Source organism: Oncorhynchus nerka, linkage group LG14 (genome assembly GCF_034236695.1).
Source record: "Oncorhynchus nerka isolate Pitt River linkage group LG14, Oner_Uvic_2.0, whole genome shotgun sequence".
In the NCBI taxonomy this organism is placed as follows: Eukaryota; Metazoa; Chordata; class Actinopteri; order Salmoniformes; family Salmonidae; genus Oncorhynchus; species Oncorhynchus nerka.
In genome coordinates this window covers 13,066,900-13,090,059 of record NC_088409.1, presented here as the reverse complement: position 1 = coordinate 13,090,059, position 23,160 = coordinate 13,066,900, and the positions used below count along the sequence as shown (strand labels likewise).

The window sequence follows — 23,160 nt, the reverse complement described above, 5'->3', positions numbered from 1 at the left end:
TTAACTTTGTGCAACGACATCTCGCTGAGTCAGCCTTTAATGAAACCATTCACAATCTGGTAACACAGAAAGCTGCGTAACATTGTATTAGCCTACATTATGGTCTCATCCAAGAAACAGCAACAAAGACCTTTATATCACAGATGTGATATTACCACCTCTCTCTCAGCCCTTAGTCTGCCTTAAAGAGAGAACATGGCTGTTATTCTACATGGAGGGTTCAGAGATGATGTGAGACCTGTGTGCGTCCCAAATGGCACCCTATTCTCTATGTTGTGCACTACTTTTGACCAGGGCTGATAAGGCTCCGGTGAAAGTAGTGCACTATATAAGGAATAGGGTGCCATTTGGGACACAGGAGGCCAGGAGATGAAGTATTGTATGCAATGTAAACTGAGAAAGAGTTTTAACACACTGAGGTATCGTCACAAAGCAAGCCCTCTTCACATCTCCTTTCAGAATAAATACACTTGTATTATTGTTCTAAACGTTATGAGAAATATTGTAGTAGTTGTGAGCAACCAACAGTGATAAAATAAAACATTAAATATTTTTAAAATATCCTCAAATCCATGATTTTGTTTCTCGTTCCATATCCATATGAACAGAAAGGTAGTCAAGTTAAAGTTAGAAAACTATGTTCAATAAATAAAGTTCTTCTTGTGTATTGTGAACATTGGTTCTATTCCGAATGGCTCCTACTCCCTATGTAGTGCTGGTCAGAAGTAGTGCACTACATAGGGAATAGGGTGCTATTTTGGACATATCCAGAGAGTTGCATAGTGTACAGATGGGGCCTGTGGTGCAGAGCAGACTGAGCCTGGAGGGGCTAGGCAGGGTGGGGCTAGGTGAGGCTAGGCGGGGTGGGGCTAGGCAGGGTGGGGCTAGGTGAGGCTAGGCGGGGTGGGGCTAGGCAGGGTGGGGCTAGGTGAGGCTAGGCGGGGTGGGGCTAGGCAGGGTGGGGCTAGGTGAGGCTAGGTGGGGTGGGGCTGTGAGGCTAGGTGGGGCTAGGCTAGGTGAGGCTAGGTGGGGTGGGGCTAGGCTAGGTGAGGCTAGGTGGGGTGGGGCTAGGCTAGGTGAGGCTAGGTGGGGCTAGGCTAGGTGAGGCTAGGCGGGGTGGTGCTAGACAGGGTGAGGCTAGGCTCCACTGGGGCTGCATGGTAAAGTCCCATACAAACATAAGTCTCAATGGGTCCTTAGCTCTCACATCCCTGTATGGGTCAATTCCATTTCAATTCAGTCAATTTAGGAAGTTCACTGACATTCCACTTTTCTTCAATGGGAAAAATGTGGAATTGTAGTTCATCTACTTCCTCAAATTCCAGAATTAAAATTGACCCCGACCGTGGTGGTTAGGGACAACCTCTTCCAAGTCTCCATGTGCTCCTGGGCCCAGCAGTGGGCGGCGTGTCCTCCAGCCCAGTAGGGAGCAGCCTAACCAGGCTGTGTCTCTCAGTACACCCAGCTGACAGGGACCCACTGGGGCTCAGAACACAGCTGCTCCACGGCCACCTGCAGCTGCTCAAAGGCCTTGTCCAGGTTGTCGTTAACGATGGTCAGGTCAAAGTAGTGGCTGTAGGCCCGGCGGATCCTGGCGCTCTCATCCACCGTCTTCTTCAGATCTGTCTCCTGGGAGACGGGAGAGGGAGAAGGAGAGAATGGGTAGAGAGTGGAGGGGTAGAGAGAGAGTGGAGGGGGAGAGAGAGAGTGGAGGGGAGAGAGAGAGTGGAGGGGAGAGAGAGAGTGGAGGGGGAGAGAGAGAGTGGAGGGGGAGAGAGAGAGTGGAGGGGAGAGAGTGAGTGGAGGGGGAGAGAGAGAGTGGAGGGGGAGAGAGAGAGTGGAGGGGGAGAGAGTGAGTGGAGGGGGAGAGAGTGAGAGAGGTTTCCATCAGTGATTATCTTCTGAATAACTACAACACACAGAATTGTGCACAGATCCACCAACATCCAGAGACTGACCGTGAGCAGTTTGGTGGTGAGTCCAGCGTCCACCACGGCTTTGTGCATAGCTCTTAGTGTGTCCAGTTGTGGAGCAGCAACAAACACCACAAACGGCATGAACTCTGCTGTCTTCAACTGCTTCAGCGCCTGACGACACACACACAACCCATCACACACACACACGACCCATCAACACACACACACGACCCATCAACACACACACACGACCCATCACGACCCATCACACACACACGACCCATCACGACCCATCACACACACACGACCCATCACACACACACACGACCCATCAACACACACACACAACCCATCAACACACACACACGACCCATCAACACACACACACACACCATCAACACACACACACACAACCCATCAACACACACACACACACAACCCATCAACACACACACACAACCCATCACACACACACACACAACACAACATCACACACACCCATCAACACACACACACGACCCATCAACACACACACGACCCATCAACACACACACAACCCATCACACACACACACCATCAACCCATCAACACACGACCCATCAACCCACACACACACACGACCCATCAACACACACACACGACCCACACACACACAACACACACACACGACCCATCAACACACACACACACACGACCCATCAACACACACACGACCCATCAACACACACACACGACCCATCAACACACACACACGACCCATCAACACACACACACGACCACAACACACACACGACCCATCAACACACACACACGACCCATCAACACACACACACGACCCATCAACACACACAACCCATCACACACACACAACCCACACACACACGACCCATCAACACACACACAACCCATCACACACACACACAACCCATCAACACACAACACACACAACCCACGACCCACACACACACACGACCCATCAACACACAACCCACACGACCCATCACACACACACACCCATCAACACACACAACCCATCAACACACACACACACACCCACACACACACACACACGACCCATCAACCCATCAACACACACACACACACACACACACACACGACCCATCAACACACACACACGACCCATCACACACACACACACACGACCCATCAACACACACACACCCATCACACACACACCCATCAACACACACGACCCATCAACACACACACACGACCCATCACACACACACACACACACACCCACCCATCACACACACACACACGACCCATCAACACACACACACACACACGACCCATCAACACACGACCCATCAACACACACACGACCCATCAACACACACACACACACACACCCACACACACACACACACACACGACCCATCAACACACATCATGCTTATTCAGGTTTTGCTTATGACCCATGCAGCTGTCTTTATCTCAATATCAAATTATTTCTGGGTAACAAATTAGGTCCCTTAATATCATTATTTTCAATCAAAATAGTCAAAAAGAAACTAAAAAAGCTTCTTAGCAAAAGCAATTTCTCAAAGAACTGTCTGGGAGTGGTCTGAATGGGGAGGGGAAAACTGAGAACTAGTTGTTATTGGCAGAGAGGTTTGGAACTCTCTTTCTTATTGGTCTATTAACTCATTTTCCACATGGTGATGTCACCAGGCAGACCAAAACTCAATCCCACAAAAACAAGCTGAAATTTCAGGCGGTCTTTTCAATCAGCTCTTACACTAAAAGGCATGATCATAATGTTCACATTACAGTATTATTCCAACCTAAGTGCAGTAATATAAGGACACAGGAAAATCACATTTTTGACGGAACTGGACCTTTAAAATGAATAAATCCTGACTGTGAAATGTGTGTGTGTCAGACCTACCTGTGGGTTAACGTCCAGTATGCAGGTACGTCCTGCGTCCACCACCTCGTGGATGGAGTTCATCTTGGTTCCGTAGAGGTTTCCATCGTACTCTCCATGCTCCAGGTAGCGACGGGCCTTAATGTCTGTCTCCATCTGGGACCGAGACACAAAGCAGTACGACTGGCCGTCTCTCTCCTCCTCCCGAGCAAGCCGAGACGTGACTGGAGGGAGGTGAGGAAATGGTGAGAGGTAAGGAGGAGGGCGAGGAGAGAGTGAGAGGTGGGGTAAGGAGATGGTGGGAGGTAAGGAGGAGGGCGAGGAGAGAGTGAGAGGTGGGGTAAGGAGATGGTGGAAGGTAAGGAGGAGGGCGAGGAGAGAGTGAGAGGTGGGGTAAGGAGATGGTGGGAGGTAAGGAGGAGGGCGAGGAGAGAGTGAGAGGTGGGGTAAGGAGATTGAGGGAGGTATTGCAGGAGGGGTGAGGAGAGAAAGAGGGGTGAGGAAAAATCTCATTCATCCATGGGAGACTGAAGTTTGTCTTCTGCTGTACCCCTGATATACACAAACACACACACAGGGGGGACTGGGACTCACAGGGGACGGTGGTTCCATAGAGCAGGGGGTTGATATACACACAGGGGGACTGGGACTCACAGGGGACGGTGGTTCCATAGAGCAGGGGGTTGATATACACACAGGGGGACTGGGACTCACAGGGGACGGTGGTTCCATAGAGCAGGGGTTGATATACACACACACAGGGGGACTGGGACTCACAGGGGACGGTGGTTCCATAGAGCAGGGGTTGATATACACACACACAGGGGGACTGGGACTCACAGGGGACGGTGGTTCCATAGAGCAGGGGTTGATATACACACACACAGGGGGACTGGGACTCACAGGGGACGGTGGTTCCATAGAGCAGGGGTTGATATACACACAGGGGGACTGGGACTCACAGGGGACGGTGGTTCCATAGAGCAGGGGTTGATATACACACAGGGGGACTGGGACTCACAGGGGACGGTGGTTCCATAGAGCAGGGGGTTGATATACACACAGGGGGGACTGGGACTCACAGGGGACGGTGGTTCCATAGAGCAGGGGGTTGATATACACACAGGGGGGACTGGGACTCACAGGGGACGGTGGTTCCATAGAGCAGGGGGTTGATATACACACAGGGGGGACTGGGACTCACAGGGGACGGTGGTTCCATAGAGCAGGGGGTTGATATACACACAGGGGGGACTGGGACTCACAGGGGACGGTGGTTCCATAGAGCAGGGGGTTGATGATGATCAGTCTGTTCTTCAGGCTGCGCCGGCCCACTCCCTGAGCACCAATCAGAACCAGGGTCTTCCTCTTGAATGGAGGCATCTTGGCCACCTCTTCGTAGATCTGCAGCTCGTGGCGGTCAAACTCTGGTCGTCATGACAACAGACACACTAGCACCATCAGCTTAGTTTGCTCAGTAATAAAACTAACACATAACTACTGAACAAAAATATAAAAACGCAATTTCAACGATTTTACTGAGTTAGTTAACAACTGTCAATTTAAATCAATTCATTCGACCCTAATTGAAGGATTTCACATGACTGGGCAGGGGCACAGCCATGGTTCGGCATAGAATCACCCACTGGGGAGCCAGGCCCAGCCAATCAGAATGAGTTTTCCCCCCACAAAAAGGGCTTTATTACAGACAGAAATAATCCTCAGTTTCGTCAGCTGGTCTCAGACGATCCCGCAGGTAAAGAAGCCGGATGTGGAGGTCCTGGGATGACGTGGTCCGCGTTTGTGAGGCCGGTTCAACGTACTGACAAATTCTCTAAAACGACGTTGAAGGTGGCTTATGGTAGAAACATGTACATTCAATTCTCTGGTGGACAGTCCTGCAGTTAGAATGCAAAATGCACACTCCCTCAAAACTGGAGACATCTGTGGCATTGTGTTGTGTGACAAAACTGCACATTTTAGAGTGGTCTTTTGTCCCCAGCACAAGGTGCACCTGTGTACTGATCATGCTGTTTAATCAGCTTCTTGATATGCCACAACTGTCAGGTGGATGGATTATCTTGGCAAGGGAGATATGCTCACTAACAGGGATGTAAACAAATTTGTGCACAACATTTGAGAGAAATAAGCTTTTTGTGCATATTAACTAATGTGCACATCATTTGAGAGAAATAAGCTTTTTGTGCATATTAACTAATGTGCACATAATTTGAGAAACGTTTTGTGCACATGGAACATTTCTGAGTTCTTTTCTTTCCGCTCATGAAACATGGGACCAACACTTTACACGGTGCATGTATATTTGTGTTCAGTATTATATACAGTCATCTATACTTCCGTTATATACACTGAGTGCTCAAAACATTAAAGAACACCTTCCTACTATTGAGTTGCTTCCCCTTCAGCTACACTGATCAAAGTGTATTTAACAAGTGACACCTGGTCAGTATATGTCATGGATAGAGCAGGCGTTCCTAATGTTTTGTACACTCGGTGTAGAGCCCACAATAGATGGAAAAATGAACCTACTCCACACATACATATTAGTTAGGCTCTACTGTAGTACACTTTTATATCACTGAAATATTAAATGAATGTCTGCCAATAATGAGAGATAGAGGTATTATCCAGCTGTTCTTTGCTTTGATATGTATTAGGAGATGGCTCTGGTCAACAACATGTTACTGATAGCAACACCCACATGGTGAACTGAAGCCCTTTAGAGCAGGATCAGAGAGGTCTTCTAATGGCTGGATCAGAGAGGTCTAACGGCTGGATCAGAGAGGTCTAACAGCTGGATCAGAGAGGTCTAACAGCAGGATCAGAGAGGTCTAATGGCTGGAGATACTGTTATCAGTATAACAACACCCACAGGGTGAACTGAAGCCTCAGAGAGGTCTAACAGCAGGATCAGAGAGGTCTAACGGCTGGATCAGAGAGGTCTAACGGCTGGATCAGAGAGGTCTAACGGCTGGATCAGAGAGGTCTAACGGCTGGATCAGAGAGGTCTAACGGCTGGATCAGAGAGGTCTAACGGCTGGATCAGAGAGGTCTAACGGCTGGATCAGAGAGGTCTAACGGCTGGATCAGAGAGGTCTAACGGCTGGATCAGAGAGGTCTAACAGCTGGATCAGAGAGGTCTAACAGCAGGATCAGAGAGGTCTAACAGCAGGATCAGAGAGGTCTAACAGCAGGATCAGAGAGGTCTAACAGCAGGATCAGAGAGGTCTAACAGCAGGATCAGAGAGGTCTAACAGCTGGATCAGAGAGGTCTAACAGCTGGATCAGAGAGGTCTAATGGCTGCTGAACTCACCTGCATTCTTGGACATCAGGTACATCATCTTCTTCTTCTTCTTTCCTGTTAGTGTCCCACAGAGAACACCTGGGAGGAACACCACACATTAAAAGTTCACTGAACCACAAGAGGGCACCAGAGTAAACATATTTCCTAAGTACGTCTGAGTTGTGGACACAAGTAGAGGGGAAGTAGGGGGGGGTTATCTATTAGAGTTTATTAGAGGTTATTTATTAGAGTGTGGATTCAGCCTATACTTTCATGGCAGCCTATACTTTGCTGCCTAATGTGATAATTTGAGAAATAAACTGTCATGGGTATATTAGGCTGTGTGTATATAGTACACTACTTTTCAGGTGGGCAGAAGATATGGGGTAGATGTCAGAACTTTTTGAGTATAGAGATGTGTGTTACAATTCCATTTCACCTTAGTTGAACCAGGCAGTGTTCTGAGTTATATGCGGATGTAAAGAAGTCTAACTACGTAATAATAATTACATTTTAAGCACTTTTCAAAACACCCAATGTCACTTTACAGTCAGAAATGTACCTGATCCATTCCATTCTCTCCTCACAAAGGCCTTCCTCTTCTCCTCTAAGAACTGACTGGGGATCAGTCCTGTGGCTCCTCCCACAATGTTGACTGCCTGAGGGACAGGATGTGAGGTCAGAGACATGCTACTTCCTGTTTCTCATTCTAGTACAGTTAAATAGTTAACACACACACACATGGACGCAGCGGTCTATGGTACTGCATCTCAGTGCAAGAAGCATCACTACAGTCCCTGGTTTGAATCCAGGCTGTATCACATCTAGCCGTGATTGGGAGTCCCATAGGGCGGCACACAATTGGCCCAGCGTTGTCCGGGTTTGGCCGTGGTAGGCTGTCATTGTAAATAAGAATTTGTTCTTAACTGATTTGCCCAGTTAAATAAAGGTTACACACACTGACCAAAAAGTTATTTTGTTGGCATTTACGCAAGTCCCCATTACCAGTAAACCATCATCAAAACATATTCATTTCACTTACTTGTTGTGCTGTTACGTTGTTTATTCGTTTCATTCTCAACCAGGATTTCTATGGAACGCAGTTTGGGTCTTTGCGTGTCGAAAAAGTTACACGTCAAATAAAAACTATTTGATGTGTCATATAAGCTTGTTGACCAATCAGGATATTGACTGCATGTCACATAATAATCTAACTCGTTCATTCATTTTTTAAATGTAATTATTACACTAATCACTCGTATTTCAAATGTCACAATGATTCATCGATACGTATGCTATGATGCTGGTAAAGTTGCTAGCTAGCTCATAGATGCAAACAATGTTCTTCCCCAAAAACACATAATCTGTTTCAGTAGCTATAGTTACCTGGCTAACTATATAGCTAGGTGTCATCATCTAAAATAACCCTAATTTATAAGACAGTTATAAGACAGTATTTGATTAATGGTGGTTGGACCCATCTATGTGAAGCTAGCCACAATAAGGATTAGCCAAAATAGTGGACTTTGCGATTAGCCTTCAAAATAAAAGTATGCCATTGACAGTGATGCAAATGAATACAAATAGTATAATTATGGCAGTTTAATAGATCATGCTAAATGAGGTTGGAATGTTATATAACATCAACAAAAGACTATTTGTTAATTTGACAAAAGCTTTTGAAATTACACTGGATGTATTATACTTTAGAATTGCATTGTGGGCATACTTATTTCCCTGTACAGCCTTACCTATGGATTGTGGATCAATGACATGGTGCATCAGTCTCCTCAGTGACACCCAGAGAGCATTAGCGTCGTAGCTCTCATTGCGGGACTCTGAAACAACTGTGAATTGAGCCACATGTATTGCCAACCTGTGTGGATGTTTTGGAGTCTGATAACTGAAAAAATATATTGGGTATGGAGTAGACTGATACCCCATTTCATTGATCCCCAATCCTTAGGTAAAACTGTACAGTGTAATATGAATGTCAACACACACAATATGCTGACTGTGGAGATGATTTCACACAGTCACAGTCCCGCAATAAGAGCTACAACGCTAATATTTGCGTAAACTCTTCACAACTTCACAGTTGTGTTCTGTGGGTGTCACCGAGTAGACTGATACCCCATTTCATTGCTCCACATTCCAACCTTGTTTAACATTATCTAGTCAAAATATGGCATGATTCCACCAATTGTAACCTTCGGCATCACTTTCAAAGGGGTGCTTTTATTTTGAAGGCAAACCGCAAACTCCTCTATTGTGCCTGATCCTTATTGCTGCTAGCTTCACAACAAATAACCCGGTCCCGTTGAGACTCACTAGCCAGATGAAGCTAGCTGGCTGCTTATAATATAGCTATGGGAAACAAGGTTAAGTAGCTGGCTAGCTATTTATCTTCATGAACTGAAGTTCAATTTCAATAAGGGAACAACAAGAGACTACCTAGCTAATACTTACTCACAAGGATTCCTAAATCATTGCTAAGAATAGTGAAAATGACTGCAGTTTCTACTGGTCATTGTTTTTAAGCTGGTGTATTGGTGCTAGCTAGGTACCAGGCTAAAGCTAGCTACCCCTGAAGTTGCGGTCGAACAAATAATGCTTTATTACCAACGCGGTATTGTAAACACATCGTTCGTGGCCGGTGTTTTGCAGACTTTTCTTGTACAGCTTTGTCAGTGCTACTGATAGTAGTGGTGGTGCTTGGCTTGTAAACTCAGAACCTTGTACAGCTTTGTCAGTGCTACTGATAGTAGTGGTGGTGCTTGGCTTGTAAACTCAGAACCTTGTACAGCTTTGTCAGTGCTACTGATAGTAGGGGTGGTGCTTGGCTTGTAAACTCAGAACCTTGTACAGCTTTGACAGTGCTACTGATAGTAGGGGTGGTGCTTGGCTTGTAAACTCAGAACCTTGTACAGCTTTGTCAGTGCTACTGATAGTAGTGGTGGTGCTTGGCTTGTAAACTCAGAACCTTGTACAGCTTTGTCAGTGCTACTGATAGTAGTGGTGGTGCTTGGCTTGTAAACTCAGAACCTTGTACAGCTTTGTCAGTGCTACTGATAGTAGGGGTGGTGCTTGGCTTGTAAACTCAGAACCTTGTACAGCTTTGACAGTGCTACTGATAGTAGTGGTGGTGCTTGGCTTGTAAACTCAGAACCTTGTACAGCTTTGACAGTGCTACTGATAGTAGTGGTGGTGCTTGGCTTGTAAACTCAGAACCTTGTACAGCTTTGTCAGTGCTACTGATAGTAGTGGTGGTGCTTGGCTTGTAAACTCAGAACCTTGTACAGCTTTGACAGTGCTACTGATAGTAGTGGTGGTGCTTGGCTTGTAAACTCAGAACCTTGTACAGCTTTGACAGTGCTACTGATAGTAGTGGTGGTGCTTGGCTTGTAAACTCAGAACCTTGTACAGCTTTGTCAGTGCTACTGATAGTAGTGGTGGTGCTTGGCTTGTAAACTCAGAACCTTGTACAGCTTTGTCAGTGCTACTGATAGTAGTGGTGGTGCTTGGCTTGTAAACTCAGAACCTTGTACAGCTTTGACAGTGCTACTGATAGTAGTGGTGGTGCTTGGCTTGTAAACTCAGAACCTTGTACAGCTTTGACAGTGCTACTGATAGTAGTGGTGGTGCTTGGCTTGTAAACTCAGAACACACAACATTCTCCAATAGAACGCTGTTATTTTAAATGGCAAATTAAAAGCTTATTTAACGCATCAAATAGTGTTATTGTGGAAGTGTTATTTGACACCCAAAGACCCAAACGGTGTTCCATAGCATGTGGGGAAGCTATTACTGTGTAACTCCAGTAGGGCAACATCTGAACAACAGCGCACTTGGTAGTGTGTATCGGTGCTCAACCAGTCGGCGAAAGCCAACATCACCCACACGACAGAGAACGGTTGATTGTCAAGGGCAATGAATCCCATTATCTTGCCACTAATGGATTTCACCTTTGAGTTGTCTCTCTGAAATGTTCTTACTCTTTCAAATGACTGCTGGACTTGTTGACTGCTCCATCCACACAGCATGCATTGTGGGCCAGGTTAGGAATGCTGTGTTGCACATGTAGCGCTACATTTTACGTGGCGTCATTACGTCATGTACCTACGTCATATAGGTATGCACGTCATCTACCTACGTTATATAGGTATGCACGTCATCTACCTACGTCATATAGGTATGCACGTCATGTACCTACGTCATATAGGTATGCACGTCATGTACCTACGTTATATAGGTATGCACGTCATGTACCTACGTTATATAGGTATGCACGTCATGTACCTACGTTATATAGGTATGCACGCCATGTACCTACGTTATATAGGTATGCACGTCATGTACCTACGTTATATAGGTATGCACGTCATGTACCTACGTTATATAGGTATGCACGCCATGTACCTACGTTATATAGGTATGCACGTCATGTACCTACGTTATATAGGTATGCGCGTCATGTACCTACGTTATATAGGTATGCACGGCAGCTTTGACATCAGTTGTTAACGTTGGCGTTAAACTAGACATCGGGCCGATACCGATGTTGGCATTTTTTTTATAGCTAATATCGGCCGATTCCGGTATATCGTGCATCCCTAATTAAAAGTTCCACCTAGCGAATCAAAAGAAGGCAAGATGGAACACGGACCTATTACCATATTGCTTACACTGCATCTCTCCATCCAGTTGTTTCAGATCAAGTGCCTAGGGGTGGATGTGGGAAAGTCATTCTACCCTGAGTCTAAGAGAACGTTCCTCTGAAAGTAGTAGCAGAGCCATATATTTTAGCAGTAAGGCATGAGGACCTGGATGAATAACACACAGCTAAGGGCTGTTCTGTGGTCAGCAGTACCTACCTGCCACCAGTTAGGGTCCTCTCTGTTGACAATGTGCAAAACATCTCCTTTAGAGAAGGCCAGGCCAGCCTCCTTACAGGGGATCAGGTTGTCTGTGGCTGGGCTGTAGTTAAAGTGGGGTTTCAGATGCACCTAGAAAACAAGGTCTGTGTTACCATAGTTACAGCTTCAGGTAGAAAAAGGAAATAGGAGGGGTGTTTAACAACGACATCTTCAGATTGTAAATCACCAACAGCCCAACACTCTACAGTCTGTACTGTGAGAATCTACAGAGAGAAACAAACAACCTACAGGACTGCATCTCTCCAGGAACAGGGTTGGAGAGCCCCGTCCTACAGGAACAGGGTTGGAGAGCCCCGTCCTACAGGAACAGGGTTGGAGAGCCCCGTCCTACAGGAACAGGGTTGGAGAGCCCCGTCCTACAGGAACAGGGTTGGAGAGCCCCGTCCTACAGGAACAGGGTTGGAGAGCCCCGTCCTACAGGAACAGGGTTGGAGAGCCCCGTCCTACAGGAACAGGGTTGGAGAGCCCTGTCCTACAGGACTGCATCTCTCCAGGAACAGGGTTGGAGAGCCCTGTCCTACAGGACTGCATCTCTCCAGGAACAGGGTTGGAGAGCCCTGTCCTACAGGACTGCATCTCTCCAGGAACAGGGTTGGAGAGCCCTGTCCTACAGGACTGCATCTCTCCAGGAACAGGGTTGGAGAGCCCTGTCCTACAGGACTGCATCTCTCCAGGAACAGGGTTGGAGAGCCCTGTCCTACAGGACTGCATCTCTCCAGGAACAGGGTTGGAGAGCCCTGTCCTACAGGACTGCATCTCTCCAGGAACAGGGTTGGAGAGCCCTGTCCTACATAAGGCCCCAGATCAGCTGTCCTTTCCTTTACTCCTCTTCATCCCCCAGATAGGCTTTCTTTCTCTTTCATACTCTCTCCCTCCTCCTCCTCCTTGCTCTTCCTCCCTCTCCCTCCCTCTCCTCAGTGCCCCAGTTATCCCATGAAGTGTATTAATAGGACCAGTGTGTCCCAGGCAGGGTAACAGTTCCAGCTCAGTGCCCTGTCATTCTGGGTTTGGACCAGGTCAACCCCGTCTCCCCCTCAACCACCCTGACAGGTACAAAAACACAGTGATGGAAAAAGTCAAAGATAACTTCATAGAAAATGACTCAAGTAAAAGTCACCCAGTAAAATACTACTTGAGTAAAAGTCAAAGTGTTTGGTTATAAATATGTATCAAAATGAAATGTAATTGCTAAAATATACTTAAGTTTCAAAATGTAAAAGTATAAATCATTTCAAATGATTTTTTACTATAGAAAAGCAGACAGCAGCATGTTCTTGTTCTGTACATGTACAGCTAGCCAGGGGCACTCCAACACTCAGACATCCTTTACAAATGAAGCATTTGTGATGAGCAAGTCTGCCAGATCAGAGGCAGTTGGGAAGTGTGTGAATTGGACCTTATTCCTGTCCTGCTAAGCATTTGAAATGTAACAAGTACTTTTTGGGTGTCAGAGGAAATGTTTGGAGTAAAAAGTACATATTTTCTTTAAGAATGTAGTGAAGTGTCAAAAACATCAATAGTAAAGAACAGATTCCCGCCAAAAAACAATCTACACTGCAAAAGCAAAAATCAAATACGACCAAGAGACAACTGCAGTGTATGTACTGTACACACTTCCTCTGACCTGTACAGCCCAGGTGCAGAAACAGGTTCTCAATAGGAGATCGGGGCATGGTCCTTCTAATATCTAACAGTATCATTATTACAGTCCCTCTGACCTAGTGGGGAACCAGCCCTCCTCCTAATATCTAACAGTATCATTATTACAGTCCCTCTGACCTAGTGGGGAACCAGCCCTCCTCCTAATATCTAACAGTATCATTATTACAGTCTCTCTGACCTAGTGGGGAACCAGCCCTCCTCCTAATATCTAACAGTATCATTATTACAGTCCCTCTGACCTAGTGGGGAACCAGCCCTCCTCCTAATATCTAACAGTATCATTATTACAGTCCCTCTGACCTAGTGGGGAACCAGCCCTCCTCCTAATATCTAACAGTATCATTATTACAGTCCCTCTGACCTAGTGGGGAACCAGCCCTCCTCCTAATATCTAACAGTATCATTATTACAGTCCCTCTGACCTAGTGGGGAACCAGCCCTCCTCCTAATATCTAACAGTATCATTATTACAGTCCCTCTGACCTAGTGGGGAACCAGCCCTCCTCCTAATATCTAACAGTATCATTATTACAGTCCCTCTGACCTAGTGGAGAACCAGCCCTCCTCCTAATATCTAACAGTATCATTATTACAGTCCCTCTGACCTAGTGGGGAACCAGCCCTCCTCCTAATATCTAACAGTATCATTATTACAGTCCCTCTGACCTAGTGGGGAACCAGCCCTCCTCCTAATATCTAACAGTATCATTATTACAGTCCCTCTGACCTAGTGGGGAACCAGCCCTCCTCCTAATATCTAACAGTATCATTATTACAGTCCTCCTCTGACCTACAGTGGGAACCAGCCCTCCTCCTAATATCTAACAGTATCATTATTACAGTCCCTCTGACCTAGTGGGGAACCTGAGTATCATTATTACAGTCCCTCTGACCTAGTGGGGAACCAGCCCTACAGTCCCTCCTAATATCTAACAGTATCATTATTACAGTCCCTCTGACCTAGTGGGGAACCAGCCCTCCTCCTAATATCTAACAGTATCATTATTACAGTCCCTCTGACCTAGTGGGAACCAGCCCTCCTCCTAATATCTAACAGTATCATTATTACAGTCCCTCTGACCTAGTGGGGAACCAGCCCTCCTCCTAATATCTAACAGTATCATTATTACAGTCCCTCTGACCTAGTGGGGAACCAGCCCTCCTCCTAATATCTAACAGTATCATTATTACAGTCCCTCTGACCTAGTGGGGAACCAGCCCTCCTCCTAATATCTAACAGTATCATTATTACAGTCCCTCTGACCTAGTGGGGAACCAGCCCTCCTCCTAATATCTAACAGTATCATTATTACAGTCCCTCTGACCTAGTGGGGAACCAGCCCTCCTCCTAATATCTAACAGTATCATTATTACAGTCCCTCTGACCTAGTGGGGAACCAGCCCTCCTCCTAATATCTAACAGTATCATTATTACAGTCCCTCTGACCTAGTGGGGAACCAGCCCTCCTCCTAATATCTAACAGTATCATTATTACAGTCCCTCTGACCTAGTGGGGAACCAGCCCTCCTCCTAATATCTAACAGTATCATTATTACAGTCCCTCTGACCTAGTGAACCAGGGAACCAGTCCCCTGACCTCCTAATATCTAACAGTATCATTATTACAGTCCCTCTGACCTAGTGGGGAACCAGCCCTCCTCCTAATATCTAACAGTATCATTATTACAGTCCCTCTGACCTAGTGGGGAACCAGCCCTCCTCCTAATATCTAACAGTATCATTATTACAGTCCCTCTGACCTAGTGGGGAACCAGCCCCCTCTAATATCTAACAGTATCATTATTAATATCTAACAGTATCTCATTATTACAGTCCCTCTGACCTAGTGGGGAACCAGCCCTCCTCCTAATATCTAACAGTATCATTATTACAGTCCCTCTGAGTCCCTCTGACCTAGTGGGGAACCAGCCCTCCTCCTAATATCTAACAGTATCATTATTACAGTCCCTCTGACCTAGTGGGGAACCAGCCCTCCTCCTAATATCTAACAGTATCATTATTACAGTCCCTCTGACCTAGTGGGGAACCAGCCCTCCTCCTAATATCTAACAGTATCATTATTACAGTCCCTCTGACCTAGTGGAGAACCAGCCCTCCTCCTGAAGAGCTACTTGTTGGGGCAGGCTTTTGGTCCTGCCCTGCTTTAACACATCTTGACTCTACTAATCGGCTGAATCACCTCAATGAACTGAATCGGGTGTGTTGCTGCAACAACTCTACATTCCCAATGTCCCTCCAAGAGGAGGATGATTAGCCACCCGTGTTGTTGTCATTAGGATGTGAATGGAAGCCAACTGAAACTGAGGGACCTGCCTGAAATCTGGACAATAACAAACTGAATCTGGACAACAAGAAACATTTTTATTTTCTGTTGTAAAACATTTTGCTACGGTTCACTAATAAATATGACCCTGTTCTCACCTGTGGTGGTGCTGGAGTGTCGCGGTAGCTGGGCAGGATCTTGAGGGTGATGCCCCCCTGGCAGTCCCTCAGCAGCTCCAGCAGCTCCTTGGGATCGCTGCCCACCTCGCGCCCGTTCACCTCCCTGATCACGTCGCCCGCGTGCAGCATGCCCTGCCGGTCGATCATACTGCCGTGCAGGACCCTGGCGATCACCAGCTCCCCGCGTTCCACCCTGAACGTTATGCCCTGAGGAGGAGAAGAGGAAGAGGGGGATTGAGAGAATGGAAAGAGAGAGAGAGAGAGGTTAATGCATGAGAAGGGATTTAAATATTCCATGTACCTAACCTGCTAACTACAAACTATGAACAGTCATCCAGATCTTGCAGATTGATTGGTAATGTCTGAGACTATGTCCTAAATGGTACCCTGTTCCCTACATAGTGCACCACTATTGACCGGAGCCCAGCTATTGGTCCCTGGTCAAAAGTAGTGCACTATATAAGGAATAAGGTGCCATTTGGGACTCATCAACTCACCAGTGGTTCGCCAGCCTTCTTCTGAATGCCAATTATCCTGACGGCGTCAGCGGGCATGAGAGGGCCGGTCGCCATGGCATTACTGTTCACCTCCGACGGCATCTCATAACATTTAGCTGCCACCTTGTCATGGGCCTCAATCAGAGACTGGAGAGAGAGAGAGAGAGAGACAGTTAGCTGCCACCTTGTCATGGGCCTCAATCAGAGACTGGAGAGAGAGAGAGAGAGACAGTTAGCTGCCACCTTGTCATGGGCCTCAATCAGAGACTGGAGAGAAGAGAGAGAGAGAGAGAGACAGTTAGCTGCCACCTTGTCATGGGCCTCAATCAGAGACTGGAGAGAGAGAGAGAGAGAGAGACAGTTAGCTGCCACCTTGTCATGGGCCTTGATCAGAGACTGGAGAGAGAGAGAGAGAGAGAGAGAGAGAGACAGTTAGCTGCCACCTTGTCATAGGCCTCAATCAGAGACTGGAGAGAGAGAGAGACAGTTAGCTGCCACCTTGTCATGGGCCTCAATCAGAGACTGGAGAGAGAGAGAGACAGTTAGCTGCCATCTTGTCATGGGCCTTGATCAGAGACTGGAGAGAAGAGAGAGAGAGAGAGACAGTTAGCTGCCACCTTGTCATGGGCCTTGATCAGAGACTGGAGAGAAGAGAGAGAGACAGTTAGCTGCCACCTTGTCATGGCCTTGATCGGAGACTGAAGAGAAGAGAGAGACTGGAAGAGAGAGAGAGACTGGAAAAGAGAGAGCATTAGCTGCCTCCTCCTCAACATATCACAGACCTGTCTCCACACCCTCTTCCTCCACATATCACACAGAGCTGTCTCCACACCCTCCTCCTCCTCTCACACAGAGCTGTCTCCACACCCCCCTCCTCCACATGTCTCCACAACCTCCTCCTCCTCTCACACAGACCTGCCTCCACACCCTCCTCCTCAACATATCACACAGAGCTGTCTCCACACCCTCCTCCTCCTCTCACACAGACCTGCCTCCACACCCTCCTCCTCAACATACCACACAGACCTGTCTCCACACCCTCCTCCTCCTCAACATATCACACAGAGCTGTCTCCACACCCTCCTCCACAACATATCACACAGACCTGTCTCCACACCCTCCTCCTCAACATATCACACAGACCTGTCTCCACACCCTCCTCCTCAACATACCACACAGACCTGTCTCCACACCCTCCTCCTCAACATATCACACAGACCTGTCTCCACACCCTCCTCCTCAACATATCACACAGACCTGTCTCCACACCCTCCTCCTCAACATACCACACAGACCTGTCTCCACACCCTCCTCCTCAACATATCACACAGACCTGTCTCCACACCCTCCTCCTCAACATATCACACAGACCTGTCTCCACACCCTCCTCCTCAACATATCACACAGACCTGTCTCCACACCCTCCTCCACAACATATCACACAGACCTGTCTCCACACCCTCCTCCTCAACATATCACACAGACCTGTCTCCACACCCTCCTCCTCAACATATCACACAGACCTGTCTCCACACCCTCCTCCTCAACATATCACACAGACCTGTCTCCACACCCTCCTCCTCAACATATCACACAGACCTGTCTCCACACCCTCCTCCTCAACATATCACACAGACCTGTCTCCACACCCTCCTCCTCCACATATCACACAGACCTGTCTCCACACCCTCCTCCTCAACATATCACACAGACCTGTCTCCACACCCTCCTCCACAACACATCACACAGACCTGTCTCCACACCCTCCTCCTCAACACATCACACAGACCTGTCTCCACACCCTCCTCCTCAACACATCACACAGACCTGTCTCCACACCCTCCTCCTCCACATATCACACAGACCTGTCTCCACACCCTCCTCCACAACATATCACAGACCTGTATCCACACCCTCCTCCTCAACATATCACACAGACCTGTCTCCACACCCTCCTCCACAACATATCACACACCCTCCTCCTCAACATATCACACATACCTGTCTCCACACCCTCCTCCACAACATATCACACAGAGCTGTCTCCACACCCTCCTCCACAACATATCACACAGACCTGTCTCCACACCCTCCTCCTCAACATATCACACAGACCTGTCTCCACACCCTCCTCCACAACATATCACACAGACCTGTCTCCACACCCTCCTCCTCAACATATCACACAGACCTGTCTCCACACCCTCCTCCACAACATATCACACAGACCTGTCTCCACACCCTCCTCCTCAACATATCACACAGACCTGTCTCCACACCCTCCTCCACAACATATCACACAGACCTGTCTCCACACCCTCCTCCTCAACATATCACACAGACCTGTCTCCACACCCTCCTCCTCAACATATCACACACCCTCCTCCACAACATATCACACAGACCTGTCTCCACACCCTCCTCCTCCACATATCACACAGACCTGTCTCCACACCCTCCTCCTCCACATATCACACAGACCTGTCTCCACACCCTCCTCAACATATCACACACCCTCCTCCTCAACATATCACACAGACATGTCTCCACACCCTCCTCCTCAACAACACTATTTCATCATGTCGTAGTCAAGCAGCAACACTCATTGATTTACTACCAACTGACGAGAGAAACACACGACCTACTGGGTAACTGCCCCTCCAGTGTATATGAACCAATCAAGCTCTTCTTCACAAGTAGACTACACTTCTTCACAACCAGTGCATGTTTAAGACCAAAAGTAGCATGCAGGAAATACAATCATGAATCAGTCCCACAGGAAGGAAAGGAGGAACAAGACTGTTAAGTTCTCACCTGCAGAGCAGCCATATCACAGGATGAATATCTGACACACACACAGAGATAAAAACAGAGACAGAGAGAGACAGAGACAGAAAGAGAGAGAAAGACAGAGACAAAAACAGAGACAAAAAGACAGAGACAGAGAGAGACCGAGAGAGACAGACAAAGACAGAACAGAGAGAGACAGAGAAAGACAGAAACTGAGAGAGACAGAGACAGAGAAAGACACAGAGACAGACAAAGACAGAACAGAGAGAGACAGAGAAAAACAGAGACAGAAAGACAGAGAGAGACAGAGAGAGCAGTAACATGCATCAGTACAGATCTGGTTCACACATGATAGAACTCCCTAACCCAGAAATGTGTGTCTACCTCCCCTACTTGACCCCTCCACTCCCATTGGACCACTGACATAGCCCCCCTCAGGCCGCAGTTTCTCATTGGTCCAGACAGAATAGGCTATTTTTTTTTTATCTCTAGGAGGGGCAAGTAGCAGAGACAGAGAGAGAGAGAGAGTCAAAGACAGATTATTATAACCAATTGATACCAGGGTCTTATTTGCAATGGTGCCCTGAGGACAACAATTTCTTCTTCATAATAATAATAATATAAATTAACACAACGGCTTCCAACACCACAAAAACAATGATTCAATCCAAACAGTTGCAGTTCTCCTTAAACACATTCAGTATTACAGCTCTAACTGCCATAGAGGCACCAGAGAGTCACAGCTCTAACCGCCGTAGAGGCACCAGAGAGTCACAGCTCTAACTGCCGTAGAGGCACCAGAGAGTCACAGCTCTAACTGCCGTAGAGGCACCAGAGAGTCACAGCTCTAACTGCCGTAGAGGCACCAGAGAGTCACAGCTCTAACTGCCGTAGAGGCACCAGAGAGTCACAGCTCTAGCCGCCGTAGAGGCACCAGAGAGTCACAGCTCTAACTGCCATAGAGGCACCAGAGAGTCACAGCTCTAACTGCCGTAGAGGCACCAGAGAGTCACAGCTCTAACTGCCGTAGAGGCACCAGAGAGTCACAGCTCTAGCCGCCGTAGAGGCACCAGAGAGTCACAGCTCTAGCCGCCGTAGAGGCACCAGAGAGTCACAGCTCTAGCCGCCGTAGAGGCACCAGAGAGTCACAGCTCTAGCCGCCGTAGAGGCACCAGAGAGTCACAGCTCTAATCGCCGTAGAGGCACCAGAGAGTCACAGCTCTAACCGCCGTAGAGGCACCAGAGAGTCACAGCTCTAACCGTAGAGGCACCAGAGAGTCACAGCTCTAACCGCCGTAGAGGCACCAGAGAGTCACAGCTCTAACCGCCGTAGAGGCACCAGAGAGTCACAGCTCTAACCGCCGTAGAGGCACCAGAGAGTCACAGCTCTAACCGCCGTAGAGGCACCAGAGAGTCACAGCTCAAACCGCCGTAGAGGCACCAGAGAGTCACAGCTCAAACCGCCGTAGAGGCACCAGAGAGTCACAGCTCAAACCGCCGTAGAGGCACCAGAGAGTCACAGCTCAAACCGCCGTAGAGGCACCAGAGAGTCACAGCTCTAACCGCCGTAGAGGCACCAGAGAGTCACAGCTCTAACCGCCGTAGAGGCACCAGAGAGTCACAGCTCTAGCCGCCGTAGAGGCACCAGAGAGTCACAGCTCTAACTGCCGTAGAGTCACAGCTCTAACCGCCGTAGAGGCACCAGAGAGTCACAGCTCTAACTGCCGTAGAGTCACAGCTCTAACCGCCGTAGAGGCACCAGAGAGTCACAGCTCTAACCGCCGTAGAGGCACCAGAGAGTCACAGCTCTAACCGCCGTAGAGGCACCAGAGAGTCACAGCTCTAACTGCCGTAGAGTCACAGCTCTAACCGCCGTAGAGGCACCAGAGAGTCACAGCTCTAACTGCCGTAGAGTCACAGCTCTAACTGCCGTAGAGGCACCAGAGAGTCAATGAATGAGATGTTCGACGAGCACGTGTCCACATACTTTTGACCATGTAGTGTAGTTCCAACCAGAGAGAGAGATGATGATTATTATTATAATAATGTTAATCTCCAAAGAAAACTTTGGCAACATGTACATTGTTACATAATGACAATAAAGCAAATTGAAATGAAGTGAATCTTGAGAGAGAGCGAGAGGCAGAAACTTCAGGAGTAATATGGTGATTGACAGGACAGTCATTCTCTAGTCTACTTTCAGGCTAGCTCTAACAACTCAACGGTACTGTGTGTATGTGTGTGTGTGTGTGTGTGTGTGTGCGTGCACATAGGTGTGTGAGTGTGTGTGTGCACATAGGTGGGTGAGTGTGTGTGTATGTGCGTGTACACATAGGTGGGTGAGTGTGTGTGTGTACACATAGGTGGGTGAGTGTGTGTGTGTGTGTGTGTACACGTAGGTGGGTGAGTGTGTGTGTACACATAGGTGTGTGTGTGTGTGTGTGTGTACACATAGGTGTGTGAGTACCTTGAAGTGTGGTTCCTGGAGGATGTTGGCTAGTTCCTCAGCGGAGGAGTCTCTACTACTCAGTCCTGTGAGGGAGTCTAGGATCTCTGAGACCAGCTGCTGGTTGTTGTCTCTCACAGCCTCCAGCTTCACATCCGCCAGCCTCTCATGTGCCTGCAGAGACACACATTAATACACACAGTATTTAGTTCAGGTTTTAACTATCCCAACGCCCAGGACAAAGAGGCATGGAGAGACAACGTTTAGTTATTCTGCCCCAGGCCTCTGGAACAGCCTGCCAGAGAACCTGAGGTGGGCTGAAACTATGGACATATGTAAAGGAGATCTTAAAACAGCTTTTAAGTTGAGCTTTTCCTTGGGGTGCTTTTTAGTCGGTCAGTTATTGTTGTTCTTTCATTTGTTCTGAAATAAATATTAAATATTTCAGGTGTTATTTGTTTTTTTCCTATGAAGCACATTGTGTTGCATTCCATGCTGTAGAAATAAAGCCTTATTTAATTTATGTGTGCCCTGGTCAGTTTTTTCCCTGTGAAAAGTGAACCTAGTGTAAATGTCCACCAGATGTCAGCATGTCACAACAAACAAACACACTACTCCTTATGGACTTTCTCTTGCATTTCAAAGATGGTACAAAAAAATACAAAAAATTAAACACGTTTTTTTTGTTTAGTGAGTCCTCCAGATCAGAGGCAGTAGGGATGACCAGGGATGTTCTCTGTTTAGTGAGTCCTCCAGATCAGAGGCAGTAGGGATGACCAGGAATGTTCTCTGTTTAGTGAGTCCTCCAGATCAGAGGCAGTAGGGATGACCAGGAATGTTCTCTGTTTAGTGAGTCCCCCAGATCAGAGGCAGTAGGATGACCAGGGATGTCCTCTGTTTAGTGAGTCCTCCAGATCAGAGGCAGTAGGGATGACCAGGGATGTTCTCTGTTTAGTGAGTCCTCCAGATCAGAGGCAGTAGGGATGACCAGGGATGTTCTCTGTTTAGTGAGTCCTCCAGATCAGAGGCAGTAGGGATGACCAGGGATGTTCTCTGTTTAGTGAGATGTTCTCTGTTTAGTGAGTCCTCCAGATCAGAGGCAGTAGGGATGACCAGGGATGTTCTCTGTTTAGTGAGTCCTCCAGATCAGAGGCAGTAGGGATGACCAGGGATGTTCTCTGTTTAGTGAGTCCTCCAGATCAGAGGCAGTAGGGATGACCAGGGATGTTCTCTGTTTAGTGAGTCCTCCAGA

At 47.6% G+C, this 23,160-nt stretch overlaps 1 protein-coding gene across 1 annotated transcript in view; it reads right to left on the bottom strand.

Moving 5' to 3' along the window:
• The window catches only part of pals2a (protein associated with LIN7 2, MAGUK p55 family member a), a 52,588-nt gene continuing 29,428 nt past the window's right edge, over positions 1 to 23,160 (bottom strand). The window contains exons 4-13 of the mRNA XM_065027438.1: positions 21,930 to 22,082; positions 16,673 to 16,819; positions 16,155 to 16,382; positions 11,987 to 12,118; positions 7,675 to 7,771; positions 7,143 to 7,211; positions 5,073 to 5,234; positions 3,829 to 4,031; positions 1,959 to 2,087; positions 1 to 1,629 (exon numbers count right to left, since the gene is read on the bottom strand). Coding sequence (XP_064883510.1) covers positions 1,453 to 1,629; positions 1,959 to 2,087; positions 3,829 to 4,031; positions 5,073 to 5,234; positions 7,143 to 7,211; positions 7,675 to 7,771; positions 11,987 to 12,118; positions 16,155 to 16,382; positions 16,673 to 16,819; positions 21,930 to 22,082 — 1,497 coding nt within the window. The 3' untranslated portion in view covers positions 1 to 1,452. The remainder of the gene's footprint in view (positions 1,630 to 1,958; positions 2,088 to 3,828; positions 4,032 to 5,072; positions 5,235 to 7,142; positions 7,212 to 7,674; positions 7,772 to 11,986; positions 12,119 to 16,154; positions 16,383 to 16,672; positions 16,820 to 21,929; positions 22,083 to 23,160) is intronic.